The sequence below is a fragment of the Corvus kubaryi genome, unplaced genomic scaffold (assembly GCF_017639235.1).
Source record: "Corvus kubaryi isolate FWS band 111438036 unplaced genomic scaffold, C.kubaryi_AGA036_p1.0 124, whole genome shotgun sequence".
NCBI lineage: Eukaryota > Metazoa > Chordata > Aves > Passeriformes > Corvidae > Corvus > Corvus kubaryi.
Genome location: NW_024580659.1, coordinates 453,135 through 468,910, shown reverse-complemented (window position 1 = coordinate 468,910; position 15,776 = coordinate 453,135). Strand labels below are relative to the sequence as shown.

At 47.1% G+C, this 15,776-nt stretch overlaps 1 protein-coding gene across 1 annotated transcript in view; it reads left to right on the top strand.

The window, feature by feature from the left end:
• The window catches only part of BSN (bassoon presynaptic cytomatrix protein), an 89,921-nt gene that overhangs the window by 18,892 nt on the left and 55,253 nt on the right, over nt 1–15,776 (top strand). Inside the window, exon 3 of the mRNA XM_042017890.1 lies at nt 3,345–3,744. Coding sequence (XP_041873824.1) covers nt 3,345–3,744 — 400 coding nt within the window. The remainder of the gene's footprint in view (nt 1–3,344; nt 3,745–15,776) is intronic.

Genomic DNA, 15,776 nt, shown 5'->3' with positions numbered 1-15,776 from the left:
GTGCTTACTTAGCTTTGTGCTGGAAAATGGAGGGAGTTTTAGAAAGCAAGAAGAAAAACACTCTTTTTCAATTTAAAAACAATTTAAGAAGGAAGAAAACAGCATCTTCCCAGCTGCCCACCCTCCCAGTGATTATGGGCAGGTGAGTAGAGCTGCCTGCCTGCCCTTCTTGTGATAAAAAGCATTCATAGACAGAATGTCATAAATGAAAAGCTCAACAGTATAGTTGTTAATACACTCAGTCAAACTCTTGATATTCTTTAGTTGTACAAAATTATAACTCTGTTGGTAACGGAGAGCGCTGCTGAGTTTGGACCCTGCAGAGATCTTTGTATTGCCCAATATTTCTAGTTCAGCAATTAGGGCAGTGCAAAATCAATACCTCCCCCATCAAACGGGGGAAATCCTGCCTTATTAAGGCATTTCGATTTGATTGTTAATAAACACTCTAGTGGAATTGGGAGGAATTCCTTTGGAACTGGTTAGCAGCCCAGTGCTAGTTAACTATCAGTAATAAAGTCTGTTAAAAAAAAAAGGGCTGAGCTGCAGTTTGGGCTTTTGTAACAGCAAAAAAAAGGATTCATAGATGGGTACAAGTCATACAAATATTGGAGCATCCTCGCAGAAGATGCAGTGAGCGTGGGCCTGTGTTTGATTCCATATGACTATTCTCATGTTCTTTCCTGAGGCATCTCTCCTGGATTGAGTTACTGCATTTGACAGACCAGATGATTTCTTCTGGTCTTAAAATTTCACGGGTATGTTCAACTGGTGTAAGTGAGAGACAGCCCAGCCTGTGTCACAGGGGGGCTGAGGCATCCTGGATAATTATAAAATAAATAAATGCAGTGTTGGTAGAAGTGCATGGAGTGAAACTGCTGCTGGGAATGGGACGGAGGTGGTGCCCGGCATTACTTAGCACCCGGAAAAGTGCAGGGAGCTGGGAGGGAGCTTGAGCCCAGGCTGGGAAAGCATCTCTGGAGCAGCACTGACCTGCCAGACAGTGAACATCCAACCACCCTCCTCTGTCTTATGTGCCAGGAATGATGCTCCAGGGCAAAATAACAGCAGCTGGTGTATTGTTCCTCATGGGCTTTTGCATTTCCAAGAAGGCCACACTGGTTTGGGTAGGAAATGTAGTGAACCTGTCTGTGTGCTGACAGCTCCTTGATGGAGTCAGAATTCCTACTTGGTGAAAAATATTTTTTCATGTCAAATGGGGAAAAAGCCCTGAATTTTGAAATCTGCAGTGAAATAGAATCACAGAATGGTTTGGGATGGAAGGGAGCTTACAGACCTCATTCCACCCCTTGCCATGGGCAGGGACACCTGCCACTAGACCAGGTTGCTCCAAGCCCCATCCAACCAGGCCTTGAACACTTCCAGGGATGGGTTAGCCACAGCTTTTCTGGGCAGAATAACCATTCTCCTGTTGCAAACAATTATTTATTTGACCATATATACATGAGGTTTTTCAAATAATGCTGTTTCAGAGTTGTTTAATACACCATTAGGATACTGTGTGTCTAATACATAAATGCTGGGGGTTTTATACGAATATTGAATTTAGGGAGAGAAGATGCATTTTGCTTTCTGACAGTACTTCCTCCTGGTGTCTGGGGCTGAGCTCTCCAATCTCCATCTGCTACAGATGCCTTGTGTTTTATGGGGCAGCAGCTCTGCAGCCTTCGACATCAGGAGGCAAACCCCAAATCTGGACTCAAGGGTGTCAGAACTCACAATGGAGGAGCAACACATGCCAACAACATCCATGGCAGGTGCCTGCTGCAGGGCCAGGAGCAGTTTTTTCTTCAGTCTAGAGCAGATCGCTCCCTCCCTTATTGCTTTGCTTTATTATTATTGTGTGATTCTTTTCTTCAGAGAAGTGGGTTTCAACCTGCAGCTGGAAAGTATTCCCAAAGTGCTATTTTACTATTTATTTTCATCTGACTTCCTATTACTGTGGCAACATGCACTTTGAATTTCATTAGTTTTATGCATTTAAGTTCCCTTTTTAAACCTTTATAAGGTCAGACCCTGCTTGGGTAAATCAACAATGTATTACATTCGAGGTTCTGAGTAATACTTTTCCTTAAACAGCTGTAGATCACAGCTAGTGAGGGCATTAGGGCTTCTGCTTTTTCGAGAAATATTTGTAGGCATTACTGATAAGCACATGGACCAAATTATTCAGTAATTAGATAAGTATCTTCCATCACAGATTCATTCTCGTGCACTTGTGATCAGTCAGCAGCACATTACAGGGTGCCTACCCTGAAACCACATGGGAGGAGGGTGTGCAGGCTGTCATGCTGTGCTCTGCAGCACAACAGCTCAAAGCTCTTGCAGCTGGAGCTGCTCCAGAGCTCCCTGGGGTGGCCAGGAGCATCCCTCAGCACTGTGGGGTGCTGAGCATCCTACACTACAGGCTATGGGACTGTGGGACTGCTGCTGAACCAGCAGTGGCTTCGATGCTGACCTCAGGGTTGCTCCTTGTAAGTCGCTTTGGTTTCTCAGGGAGGTTTCATCACCCTCTCCTGGTGACCAGAGTAATCCCAGCTGGTTTTTTTGCCCAGCCAAGACCCACATCACCCAGAAGAGGGTTCAGCTGGGGGCAGCCAGCCCACAAAGTCCCTGTTGTCTGTGTCTGCTACTTCAGTAATGATTACTAAAGTAGAGCCAATGTTCTCTCTCTTGATTTCCCACTGCTGTGGCCCCTGGGAAACAAGCAGGGAAACTGCTTTCACCTGTGACTTGCATGGCTCAGCCTGACAGCTGAGGAAGTACAAGTAGTTCTCCTGCCTCCATTGGGCTTCTGGGGGGGTTTTCCTTTAATAAAGAGAGTTCCTTGGAGGCTTCTGGTTTTACAGCCATGCATGAAAGTAGGCTGTGAGAAGCTGGTTTAGCACGAGTTGGCCGTGTCCCTGCAGAAAGGGCCCCCCAGGCTGCAAAGCAGAGTCACGGCTGCCTCTTCTAGTGAGTTTGTGCTGGTGAAGTGCTGGGAGCCCTGGCTGGCAGGAGGCTGAGCTTCCCAAACTTCTCACACACATTTTTATGTGCAACTTTCTGACTAAAGTTCAACTCAGAATACACCGAATAATTCAATTACATCTCTGCCGCTGGGTTATATAAGAGAAAGCTGAAATTGTGCCTTGTTTCATAAGGTAAAGTGTATCCTTCTGCTGATGTGAGCAATTTCCCTGGTTTGCAGGGGGGTTTTGCTGTGCCTTCTTGGCTGAGCTGGGATTTTGAGGGGGAGAGGGTGCTGTAGCACTTGTCTACATTGACTGGCATACAAACGTTTGAAACCTGGGCTTATTATGTGTGTTTTGATGGTGTTTCAGCACGCTGAGGAGACCAGAGCAGCTGGACCAGGCTGCGGGCCAGCGGTCAGCATCCCCTTCCCTCGCACAGACTGCACCCAGCTCCCAGAGCCCCCGGGAGATGAGGGGCCGGGGCCAGCCCGGACCGGCGGCAGAGGGGCCGCGGAGGACGCTGCAGGTGGATGCCAGGAGCCAGGGCTCGGGGAGGTCTCCCTCGGTGTCGCCGGACCGGGGCAGCACCCCTACCTCTCCCTACTCAGTCCCGCAGATTGCCCCCCTCCCCAGCAGCACCCTCTGCCCCATCTGCAAGACGACAGAGCTCACCTCTTCCCCCGGCCAGCCTAACTTCAATGCCTGCACCCAGTGTCACAGCAAGGTCTGCAACCAGTGTGGCTTCAACCCCAACCCGCACCTCACCCAGGTAATGCCTTCTCTTCCTCGTTCAGCCCTCCTGGCTGCTTCGGGTGTGTTCTTTCTTTCTCCAAGCACAGGAGTTGCACCTTTGCTTTTGGCAGCTGCAAAGCATTGACCATTACCTGCTGGTAATCAGGGAATAATTCTGATAATGTGAGCTTTGATGAGATAAATTAGTTGAAGGGGATTGGTAGACTCTCAGGGCTCAGTCTCTGTTGTTGAGATACCAGAACGCTTAGCTGAAGTCTCCATTCTCAAAATTGTCCTGGAGTCAAAGGATTTGACAGCAAGGAGGGGAGCTGAGGGGCTGCTGGGCCGCCGAGGTGTTGAGTGTCTCAGACCCTGACTCACAGCAGGTTCTGGTGGGTTCCGGGCAGCGTCACGCTCGGCACTGGGAGGGAAGTGCCAGAGTCGTGCGCAACACGCTGCAGTGCTGGGGGCTGAGCGTTTCGTGGGATGTGTGAGATGGATGCTCGGGGATCTGGCAGCGGTGCTGGAGGTGGGTGCTGGGGCTGGCTGAGGTGAGGGGCTCCCTATGCCAATCTCTCAGGTCACAGATCTCCACACAATGTGGGTAGTGATTGGATGGTCTTTGCAGCTGTTAAGAGACAAACCACAGGCGTTTCTCATCTTAAACTTAAAACAGAAACTTAAAGTCGCACTTTAGAAAGTAAGTGTGCTACTCTAGTGCTTGATAAGACAGGATTTCGGCACTGAAGCCCCCTGGATACCCTGGATTTATTGCCAGTAGCCATTTTGTGGTAAGCATGCTATGGTTGCTTCTGACACTGGACACAGTGGTGTCTAAATATCATTGTCTGAAGAACTGTTGCCTTCCAGTCATTTTTCCTGATGGAAGAAATTGTAGAATTATGGACCAATTCGGGTTGGAAGGGGCCTTGAAGATCACCTAGCTCCAACCTCCTGCCATGGGCAGGGTCACCTTCCCCTAGACCAGGTTGCTCTGAGCTCCATCCAACCTGGCCTTGGACACTTCCAGGGACGCGGCATTCACAATTTCCCTGGGCAACCTGTTCCAGTGCCTCACTACACTCACCATAGTCTAAATCTACTCTCTTTCAATTTCAACCCATTCCCCCCTATCCTGTCACTACATGCCCTTGTAAATAGTCTTGCCCCATGAAGGAGATACCCCATATCTAACCGTGTGTAATTAGCTGGTTCCTCATACTACTCCACGGGTAATATTTTATTTTTACCCCTGCAAAAGTCAGAATAAGGTCTCAGATCTTAATAAAGGACCCTGAGGTAGAAATTCAGTCTCCTGCAAAGAAATGCCATGGGCCAATTTTCTGGTTTGCTTATAAGTTCACTTTTAGTTGAAACTTGTCCAGTTACTTTGAATAGTATCAGTTAACCAGCAAATAACAAAATACAAATGCACCAATTTCTCAGTTTCTGGTCTTGTCGCTTCTGCCTTGCCCCAAGAGCTTACCCACAGCGGGCTCTACCCCAAGTCTCTCTTGCAGATACCAGCATTAAAATGTGTGTGCACAGAGACTTTGCTTAGCAGCTCTAGTCCATTTTGCTCTTGGCATCTCTAGGTCTCTGTGCCCTCTGAAATGTTTGACTGCAGAGCATTTTTAGGCATCAAATCAAAAAAAATAGACCTGAAATGGAAAAAGATGTTGGTTTTTTTGTCTGTCCTGAGTTTAATATGCATTTCAGCAGCAAGCAACCTTATGACTTGTAAGTAGGTCGTTGTGGGAGCTGGGGGATGAAAGCAGTTGTCCAAGAGAAGTGTTTGCAGCTCGTGTTGGCAGCCCGTGTGATGGGCTGGCTGGGGGAGCAGCAGTGGTTGCTGCCTTGTTGGAAGTGTGACTCATTTTCCTCAACATCATTCCATGTGCTGCTATTCCAGAGTCACACAGCGAGGTGCCTGAAGCATCCTGGTGGTGTTACTGGGGGGTCATGGAGGCAGCTGGGAGGGTGCTCTCTGTCTTGATGGTGGGAACTGGGTTGGGAAGGATCTCTGGAGGTTACCTGTTCCAACCTCTGCTCTAAGCAGCAATCAGGGAAGGGATCTCCAGGCTGTACCCCATTGGGTCCTGGAACCTTCCAAGGGTGGATGTGCTGGTCCCAACAGCTCCACTGCCTCCCCTCCCAGGGAAAACATCCACCCAGTCTGGTCCCTCCAACCCAGCAGGTGATGCAGGGTGGCTGCACAGCATTGCTAATGAGGTGTTGTATTTTCTATTTGCTTTTCCTTACGAATATATTTTTGTGAGTATAGTTGATATGCCCACTCTGTGCCGCAGTAGATATGAATGTGTAACTTCTTTCTGCTTTCAAGGCTCTCTAGCAGGATTAAATCATCAAAAATACCACATTTTCTAAGAAAATCAAACCCAAGAAAACCAAAATTGTGTTTTCCTTGGTACAACCTCTCCTGTGCAATCTGTGGAACTGCCAGAAATCACTGGAATGGTGAGGTGGGAGCCCCAGGGCTGATTTGGCATAATGATCTCTAAAATGGTTTTGAGAGCTGGGTTTAAATCTTATGTAAACCCTTTCTTTTCATGAGTCTTTTATTTGAATACATATATATACATGGTATAAAATAGCTTTTTATAATATACATTTAATTATATGAGCTGTATTAGTGTTTGAGCTGTAGTCCGTCAAGCCCCATCTTGCCACTTACAACTCCAAGAGCAGATTTTTCAGAGGGTTAGCTGCACCACCTAACAAAACACCTTCACTTTGTACTTCAGTGATACCTTCTGCTCAGAAGCACAAACTTCCCTCTGAAATACTATTTTTCTTTGGCTGTTGTTTTATTCCTTTTCATGTGGCTTGATGGTCATTTTATCTTAAAAGCAAGTCATGAATTTCTGTGCTGACGAAGCAATCAGTCTCTGTGGCATCTTGAGTTGATCGCTTGCTGAGAAAAACAAAGTATCATTTTACGTTTTTATTTCACTGTCTGTTTATTCCTTTGAGCAGCAGCTCGTTCTTGTTTCACAAGACTGGGCAAACAGAAGTTCCTGTCTGCTGGTGGTGTCACTCATATTTTACGTGTTGATAATCATATTGTTCCCTCTGTTCATCTCTGTGCCCCGAAATAGCTGCTGTCATCGTTTTCAATTTGGTCGTGTGCTGGTGGGCTGCTTTCCTCACTCATTCACTTATTCCTGAAGGTCAATGCTCTTGCCATAGACAGTTATTTTAAGCAAGGAAAGGGAATTATCAAGCAGGGAGCAATGGTGAAACCATTAAAGACAAGGAGTTTTGAAATAACATGCTAAAATCTATCAGTTTGTTTATAGTCCTGTGCAGGAAATAGGTTTTTGAATGGAGATGTGTTATTTAAAGTGCAACACTGCAGCTTTCACATTCTAGTAAGATTTTTAATTTCTCATTAAAACTTCTCTTCTGTTTTTCCTCTGCGTTGTCTTTGAGGGTTTTTTTTCGACAGCTTGTTCTGCAGGACCATACCACTGATGCTGTCACCTCCTCCAGGGGGAATAGCTCACTTTCAAACCAGTACAATAGGTTTAGAAAATCCTCTTTTTATACATCTTTTACTTTGTTCTGCCGCTCCTGTGGCTTTTGCCTGACTGATCCAGCAGCATGTTCATCTGATTGGATTTGCTCTGTTTGGTATCATAAGGAGTAACCTGCAGGCATCCTTTCTGCTTCTCTTGGGTTTTGAAGTGCCGCTGCACATTGCTAATTTGATAAATTAATTTCTTCTTCAATCTTCTCTTAAAATTTGTTGGGTTTCTTTTAATTTGTTTTCTCACCATCCTAAGCTCTAAACCCAAAACATGAGGAAATTGAGTTTGATTTTAATCAAGAGCAGCGGCACAGCATTAAAACATGTGCTTTAGTTAGAGCTGAAATGAAACTCAAAATGCCTGGCTGCCTAATAGGTCTGCTTGGAACCACTTGGGATTATAGGAAACCTTTCTTGACTGCCTTACATTTCTATTGTGCTTTTTTCAATTTGAAGTAGTGTTTGTTAGAGGCAGTTTCATAAGTATTCAGATGCACCGTCCTGAATAAAAGGAACATGTTTATACATGTGTGTTCTTTACCAAATTACTTTCTTTTTGAAGGCCCTGCTTTTGTCCCCAAGCCATTTTGATTGTATTTGCTGTATTTATGACTGATAGTTGTTAAACTTCAGTTCTGCATCACGTTTTTTAGCCTCACTTAGGGAGATTGAAGAGGTTCTTTGTACTTTTTATGCTATGACTATAATGAATTATGAAATACTTAAAATATTTGAGAGCAAATCTGTTCCCTACGTGCTCTGTGCCATGTAAGCTCATCACAAACCTTTGATCACGGACCTTCAGCAAGCAAAACGTAAAAAGTCTCAAGGAGGATTAAAAACTTGCTGGTTGGTTTCCCAACTGTGGTCAGGGTTGTTTGACAGGAGAAGAAAATTCTCAGTGGTTCTCGAGTTATCTGTAGCAAGAGGAGGTAGCCACAAAGTCATTTAAAGTTTTTTAGGTAAATGTTTAAATTGTATTAATGGAAAATAGACCATCAGCTGGGGAGATGAGACTGAAATAGTGTAAGTATTGTATAGGGCTGTTTATATCCTGTCATAACCTCCCAGCAGATGGTTTTCTGCTTAATAGTATAAGAAAATTTGGGTAAAGTGGAAAAAAGAAGTTGGGGGAAGCTGAGGCGGGACACAATGCAGAGCATCTCTGGTGGCAGGAATGGGGCTTGTTGGCACTGGGGGAATGGACGTGGTCCAAAGCCTTTTCCAGCCTGGCTGTACTGTCAAGAGTGGTGCCTGCCCACAGCATCACCTCAGTCATTTAGCAAATGACTGAAAAAACCTCAGATATTGCAATTGTGAAGCTGTTCATATACTGCTTTCAAAGGACCCCATTTCTCATTTGGTTCATTGTCCCTATTTTACGCATTGCACCATGTTGGTGTCCAATTTTCAGCAAAACCCAGCATATTTGTGAATTAGGGGCCCAATCTAACTTATGTACCCTTCAGGAGGCTTTGGCTTGACTAATGACCACTGGTTCAGAAACCCTGCAAGCCATGGGCTGTGCTTAGCATGCCAGGGGGATTATCAGTTCTACATTAAACCAGTAGCTGTTATTAATGGCAGTGAATCCCCATCTCTTCCTCTCATCCATCTCCTCTCCTGCCTGCCATTCATTCAACTTCCAGGCATTTACAGGATGCTGTGCAAGTGTGGGTAGAATCCCTGTTGACATCAGTGCTTTTCCCAAGGGCTGAGCGCTGGAGGACTGGATGAAAAAAGGGATCTACTTGCTGATAGATAATTAAACATGGGTTTTATGAGAAATTTGATCTCCCCTGTCTCTCCCTGCCTTTTCAAGCAACCAAAGTGTTCTTTACCTTTTTAGGTCTTTATTGAGAAGCTGTGGGGCAATACTGGCATTACAATTCCCAAAATTCTAGGTTTCCTCTGGGTGCATCAGGTCCATGTTGGATGTAGCCCTTTGCAGTGGGAAGGATGGCAGAGGATAAGCTGTGACAGTGATACTACATTTACACAGTCTCTTCTCTTGTGAACAGGGCAGAGCCAACAAGGTTTTCTCCTGCCCTTGGGACCTCAGCAACTGTTTGTGCTCCTGGCCATGAAGCACCTCCAGCCCCAGCCATTGGCATGTGTGTGGTCCTGCATCTCCTGCATCTGTATTTTTGTGCTCATGGAGAAACACAAGGCTCTGTTTAGATGTTATAGTTCCCTCTCCTTTTAAAGAATAGGTGTTTGGTCTGGAAAATAAATGTTTCTCTGGTCTGGCATCCCTTGGGGCATTTCACACTCTGGTGTCATGCTTGTGGTGTCTGTGGGTAGCTGAGGAGGTAGGGCTGGCTCTGTCAGCAGTGGTCCTTCCTTCTATGCACCTATTAGCAAGTTCAGAGGTGTGTTTTTTCCTTCTGTGATCAGATCAGACACCCTTGGGCAGGCAGTGGTTTTGTTCTGCTGTGGTGTTAGACAGCTTTTTGTCTGTCAGCTCCCACGCAGTGCACACGCAGTAGCCCGGAGAGCAGTGTACATGGTAGGTTGTACCCTATATTCAGCCAGACCCCTGTGTTGCTGAGTCAAGTTGCCCATTTTAGAATGATTTGTCTTTTGAGATCATCCTCCTTCACCATATAGCTGTAAAAATAAATCTGTCGTTAGCATTATGTTGCAGATCTGGGTGAAATTTTCCATTGGATCATGCTGTGCAATAGGAGAGAAATGCGTGTTTGATTCCAGTTTTTTCTTTGTTTTTAGCAGAGCTTCAGCCAGCAGTGACCCGCATGTGCAGCGGGTGATGCTGTTTGCAGGAGCCAGGGCTTGGCGTGCCTGCTACCTTCTCCTAAGGATACAGCAACTTGGGCTGCAGCTGTCTGGGCAGGGATGTTTGGCCTCATCTGCTGCCACAGGGCTGCTCCCATCCCAGTGTCCGAGGTCAGCATCTGCCCCGTGGGCGGGTGGGACCAGTGCTTTCTGCCCTACAGCTCTTCTCAAGAGAACCCTGTGAGCTGGGCACTAAATATCTGCTCTTTGTGGCTGCAGTGAATATACTGTGGATTTTTTTATGGTGAGAAAATACAGATAGGAACATGGGATTTATCACCCTGAACCAACAGGTTGTATGTGTATGTATATTTGCCATGTTTTAGCCCTTCCTCACTGTTGCCCTTTACCTCTTAATCTCTTTATCCCTACACCAGGTGTTCCATCCTGTATCTGCAGCCTTGCAGTGAAGGATGTGTCTGTTATCCCTTGGGAGACTTCTATTTAATTTTTTTAATGGCATGAGTAACACTGAATGAAACAACTCATATGAAGCTGGAGAGTAGCACACTTGCTCTTGCTGAGCCTTTCTTAGAAATAGCTTGTTTGCCTTTTTGGCCCCTGCTGCAGCCTGAGCAGGAGCTTCTCCCAGCTATCCACAGTGACATGCAGCTCATCTGTTTGACAGATCACAATTTAAGTTAAAGCCCACGAAAAGAAAAAGCTCATGAGTAATTCTGGCTGTTCCTCCCAGTGTGCCGCCTTTTGCTGTGCTCTGCGTGGATGATTCAAATAATGCAAAATTCGCTGGCAGAAAACATCAGAAAAGATCTTGGCTAAACGGTGCTGGTGACTAAGGGGGCTGGTGTTGCTCAGGGTGGGTCCCCTCCGCTGCCGGCTGCTTCGGCTGAGCCGCGGCTGCGGGGACACCGGAGGGGCTGTGGTGACATGTTCAGTTGTTCAGAGGGGACGGGAGACCGTGGCTTCCCACAGGCTGGAGCGATGCTGCGGTGCAGAGGGGTAATTAAAACAACTGCAGGTGGAGAGGAGTCCTCCTGAGGGATGGGCAGTGGCCTCCTTTCTGCTTGGTGTCTTCTGCCGCTCACTGAATACCGAGCCCGGCAAGCCGCATGCACTGAGCCGCTGCCACCCTGCGCCGTCCTTCCCTCGGTACATTAAGTTACAACAAGCTGTTTGCTTGGATGAGGCATGGTTTTTCTTCTGGCTTTCAACTCCCAGATCACTTTATCATTAAAAAGAAAAACCAGCTGAGGATCGGAAGCGGCTGTCAAGCTTTCCATAGTGGAGCAGGGTACCGAGTCAGAGGCTCCCTGTGTTTTTGAGAGCTTTGCTGTGGCAGCTGCTTGCTTTCCTTCCCTCCCCTGAACATCCCCGGGTAGAGGGATAAGATCCCTTACAGGCCGTGGTGGTGGATGGGGATATTTTGCTCTCACAGACGCTGCTCCAGGTTTTCCTGCCGGCCCAGTGGCTGAGTGTCCCTCAGCTCCCACGCAGTAGCCCGGAGAGCAGGAACTGCACACGGCTGTACAGCCGTTGCCTGTGAGCTCTGGTTTGCGATGTGTATTTGCTGCCGGAACGCTGCGCTGCCTCGGGGAGCGCTTAGGAGGAAACTTCAAGAGCTTTCAGTGCTTTGATGGAGATTGAGTTAATCCTAGCTGAATTCATTCCTATTTACGGTCTTTCTACAAGCTGCAGAGAGCAGGGTGGTTGTCGGACACTCCACGTTAGCACCCACCCCTACGGAGCTGTCCCAGGGGCTGCATCTCTGGCGCAGCAAGGGGTGCCCAGTGGGAGAACCCCAGAAAAGGAGGAGGTGTTGTGACATGGCTCTTCCCACCTTGAATGGTAGTGACGTACAAGGTCTGTCTGGTCCTTAAAGACAGAGGTGGTGGCATCTTGTCAGTGTCTCTTGTAACGTGAATTTAGCTGATCACCAGTGCTAGTTATAGAGCTGTGTGGGCTCCCACCACAATAAACCAACTTGCTTCTTCCTGACCCTGTCTCTTGTCTGTGTCTTGGCCATGGTCACGTTTAGATGCTAAAAAGGATTTACATAGTGTGATGGACTGAAAAGCCTCAGAGATTTCTGAAAGCAGCCTTGTGAATGCAGTGAAGTGTTTGTGGAACAGCAGTTCAGCCTGCAGAGGTGTTTCTCACCATCTTAATTCGAGCCCTGCTCCCAGACCTCACCCTCCTGCCATACCCAGCTCTTTTCAGAGACATGATATGTGGCTGTGCTCCTGGACAGCCCAGATCTGAGTGATAGGGTGCTCATGGACTATGAAAACTGATTATTTTAACTCTGATTGAAATGGTGTTTTATCTCAGCTGCAAACCTTTTGATCAAGGACAGCCGAAGGGGGGATGTTTCCATTCTGGAGTCAGTTTATGTTGTAAATAGCCTGTGCTGGTGGCATGGCTTTCTGCTCTGAGTAAATCAAAGCCAAATTGTTGGAATGGCCCTGGAAATCCAGGGAGCAAGATGTGATCTTAATGGAATGGGAGTAGACTATGCATCAGACTGGTGAGATTAAAGGTTTGACAGAAGGAGTTAAGGCACATGCATAACACGGCACTACACCAGCTAGAAGTTGTTTTTAAGGACTGAACAAGTGTGTCCCTCCTCTTCTCTCTTGTTCCCTGCCCTGCCCACTTTCATGCTCATCTCCTGTACCTTAACTGAGCCCAGCTATTTGTGCAGCAGCCTTGCAAGAACCCTCGGGATGAGAAGTTTTAACACTGACTTTTTGTCCCTCCCCAGCTGCTCTGTCACCCCCTTGCGATGTCCAGGCTGAGGGGGCAGACTGGCCAGACCCTCAAATTGGAGACCTCCATGGAAGGAAGAGACCCGAGTGGCAGGCAGGAGAGATGTGCCCATCAGTCTTGTGGAGAGGAAGTTCTGGTGCCCTCCTCCCTCCAACCGCCCTCTCCCCTTTCCGATGAGCACAGCACAGTATTCCCATTAGACAGAAACAGAAGCACAAACACTCGGGCTCATCTGTTCAGCAAAGCCTAGATTACTCTGAATCATCCAACATCCTTATCAGAGCGCTCCAGCCGGCGCTTGCATCAGTCAGAGCAGGCTGGCGGAGTCGGTGGCAGTGCTCTGCCCGTCTTAATTGCCACGAGCCAGCAGCTATTTGAAGCCCTCTCCCCAAAGAGCAAATGAGCTTGTCGCTGCTTGTGGCTTGGCTCTGCAGGAATTGCAGATTAGCAAGCATTCCCCATTAAAAAACTGCTAAGGATGCAAATGTATAGGGGTGCACATGTAGTGCAGCAAGCAGCTGGGTGTGATGGAGTGGGGCACTGCTGGGCTTGGACCTAGGAGTGGGAGCTCCCCTCAGGATTTTAGTTTTGGGGTTTTTTTCCCTCCAATTGCAGAATACCCTAGAAGCTGGAAAGGCCATGTCCCTGTGACTCCTTGAGTATGAGATTCCTCCAAAAACAGGTTTATCATGGCTCTGAGCTGCTCATTGGTTCTGTTCAGCCCCTCCTGTTCTCTCAGGCACGCCATGTTCCTTCCCACAAGATATCCCATGTCTGTCCTGATCTCCTGGAAGGCACTGCTTGCTCCCCCTTCTCTCTGAGAACCTCTGTTCTCAGTATGATGCCCACTAGATAAAATACCAGGTCTAGTGGAAAGGTCTGGCTAAAGACTAGTGGTCTGTGTTGAAATTACTCTGGGGTCCTGAGAGAGGGTTGAATTACCTGTATTTCTGGATTCCTCTGAAATAAGGAGCATAGTTATTGTAGGAGAGGCCTGTTCTTGAGCTCACCTGCCTTTGTTTTGCCCACATACTCTATGTATTGCAAAACTTTGCAAGCTTTGAGAAAAGCAAATACCCTTGCTATTTGATAGAGCACAGTGTGTTAGTGCAAGACCAACAGTGCTGGGATCCATCCCAAAAAGTGAAGCCCAGTTAAAGTGAGCCCTTGTACCCAGACATGGTGCTGTCATCTAGTCCTCAGCAACCTGCTCAAGGGACCTTTGGCAGATTGGGACATGAATCCTGATTTTTCTTGGGGTACAAAGTCAGTACGGAAATGCTGGGCCAGGCCAGCTAATGCCCTGAAATTTGTTTTTACACACTCTACCTTATGTTGTGACCCACCATATTAATTTTCCAGCTGATATGATTGTGGCCTTCAAATTGGAGAGTGCTTTGAGAACTATCCCCAAACAGGCATGCTGCTGCTGCCATCTGTCTTTGAGCTGCTTCTAGGATCCCACGACTTGCTCTCAGCAGGCAATTTTTATTGCTTTATTGAATTAGGAAGAATAAAAAACAAATCCAGCAACTTCTGAAATACTGTTTTCCATAACTAATTCCAGGTGCTAAATCCCTTTTGATACCAGGGGGACACATTGAAATAATAATGCTTTTTGCAGATCCTGGGTGTAAAGGTTTTGCAATTCTGCCCAAAAAAAGTCTCATGATCTGAGAGACTTGAAGGGCATGTCATTTGGAGGGCTCTGAAGAGCTCCACTGCACTGAGGGATCTCCAAGTTATGGCACCCAACTAAGAGCCAAAATTGGGCGATGTTACTCTTACAGTAGAAACTGAAAGCTTCAGTGCCCTTCCTAATGATTTTGGCCAGCTCAAACTCTTACCCTAAGTCACCCTTCTTCTCCAGCCAGCCCTTTTTCCCATGTCTTCCAGCTGCAGGCACTTGTCCAGTGCAATCCAGCCTGCATCCTACTGGGAAGCAAAGATCTCGGCATGGCAAGACCTTCTCCCTGTGGGAGTAGGTCACTGTGCACCCAAGAGCAGCATCCCCATGGACCACGTGCTGTGCCGCATCCCAGCGCCTGCTGCATCCCGTGCTTCAGACCTGCTCCTCCTTTTCTTTCTCTGCAGTGTGCCAGGAGTCAGCCCACGCCGACAGACAAGGCTGTGGGCAGATAAAAGCTTATGGGAAGGTGGTGTTTATTTGGATGTCAAATGCTGTTCGCTCCTGGTGCATGGATTCTGCTGCTTCCCCCTTGCTGGCCAATCCATGCCTTCTCTGCCTGGTTTGAGGCAGTTTGGGGCTGATTGCTCACAGTCAGCATGGCTCCTGCTGTTCAGCTGGATATTTTGATGCATGATACTTGAAAATCAGAGGCAAGATCTCTCCAGCTGAACCCCCGAAAGTGGAGGGAGCCATGATCACTGCTGCTGCCTCACCTGCAAAAAATGCCCTGTCAGAGTCAGTCCTGTGGCTGGTAATTACACACGAGTATCCTGGCTTTGCAGCCGGGGCATGACGACAAGATTTATTGTTTCTCTTCAGAAATGGTTTCTAATTGGCATTGGAGCAAATCAAAGTGGGGTGAAATCAGCTTGAACTGTGCAGTTTGCTCCTCTGTAGTTTCCTGGCTGTCTGGACGGACATGGAGCACTGCAGCTGCCGCTGCCTGTGTGCTGCTTGTTGGAGATCTTTCAAAGGAAAGATAAGAAGCCCTAGAAGGGCATTAGCTTCTGCAATATTTTTGGTATTTTACCTGAGCGATTTCTATTTGAATGTCTTTCTCTTTTGTTGCAGTTTCTAGTCTTGCAGTTGAGGACTTGGTCCTTTATTTGAGCTGAACTAAACTGGCTTTTGTTGTAAGCTTGCCTAGGGTTTTCATTTGTGCTAAGGGGTCTTACGCAGGTTGCTCTATGGTAATCCTCTTGGCCCCCCTTCAGGAAGGCTGCAGAAAGCTCCCCAAATGGGGTCACTTCAAGTTTTGGCTTGGATTGTGACAGAAAAGACAGTCTTTCAAGTAGCAGAATTCTTT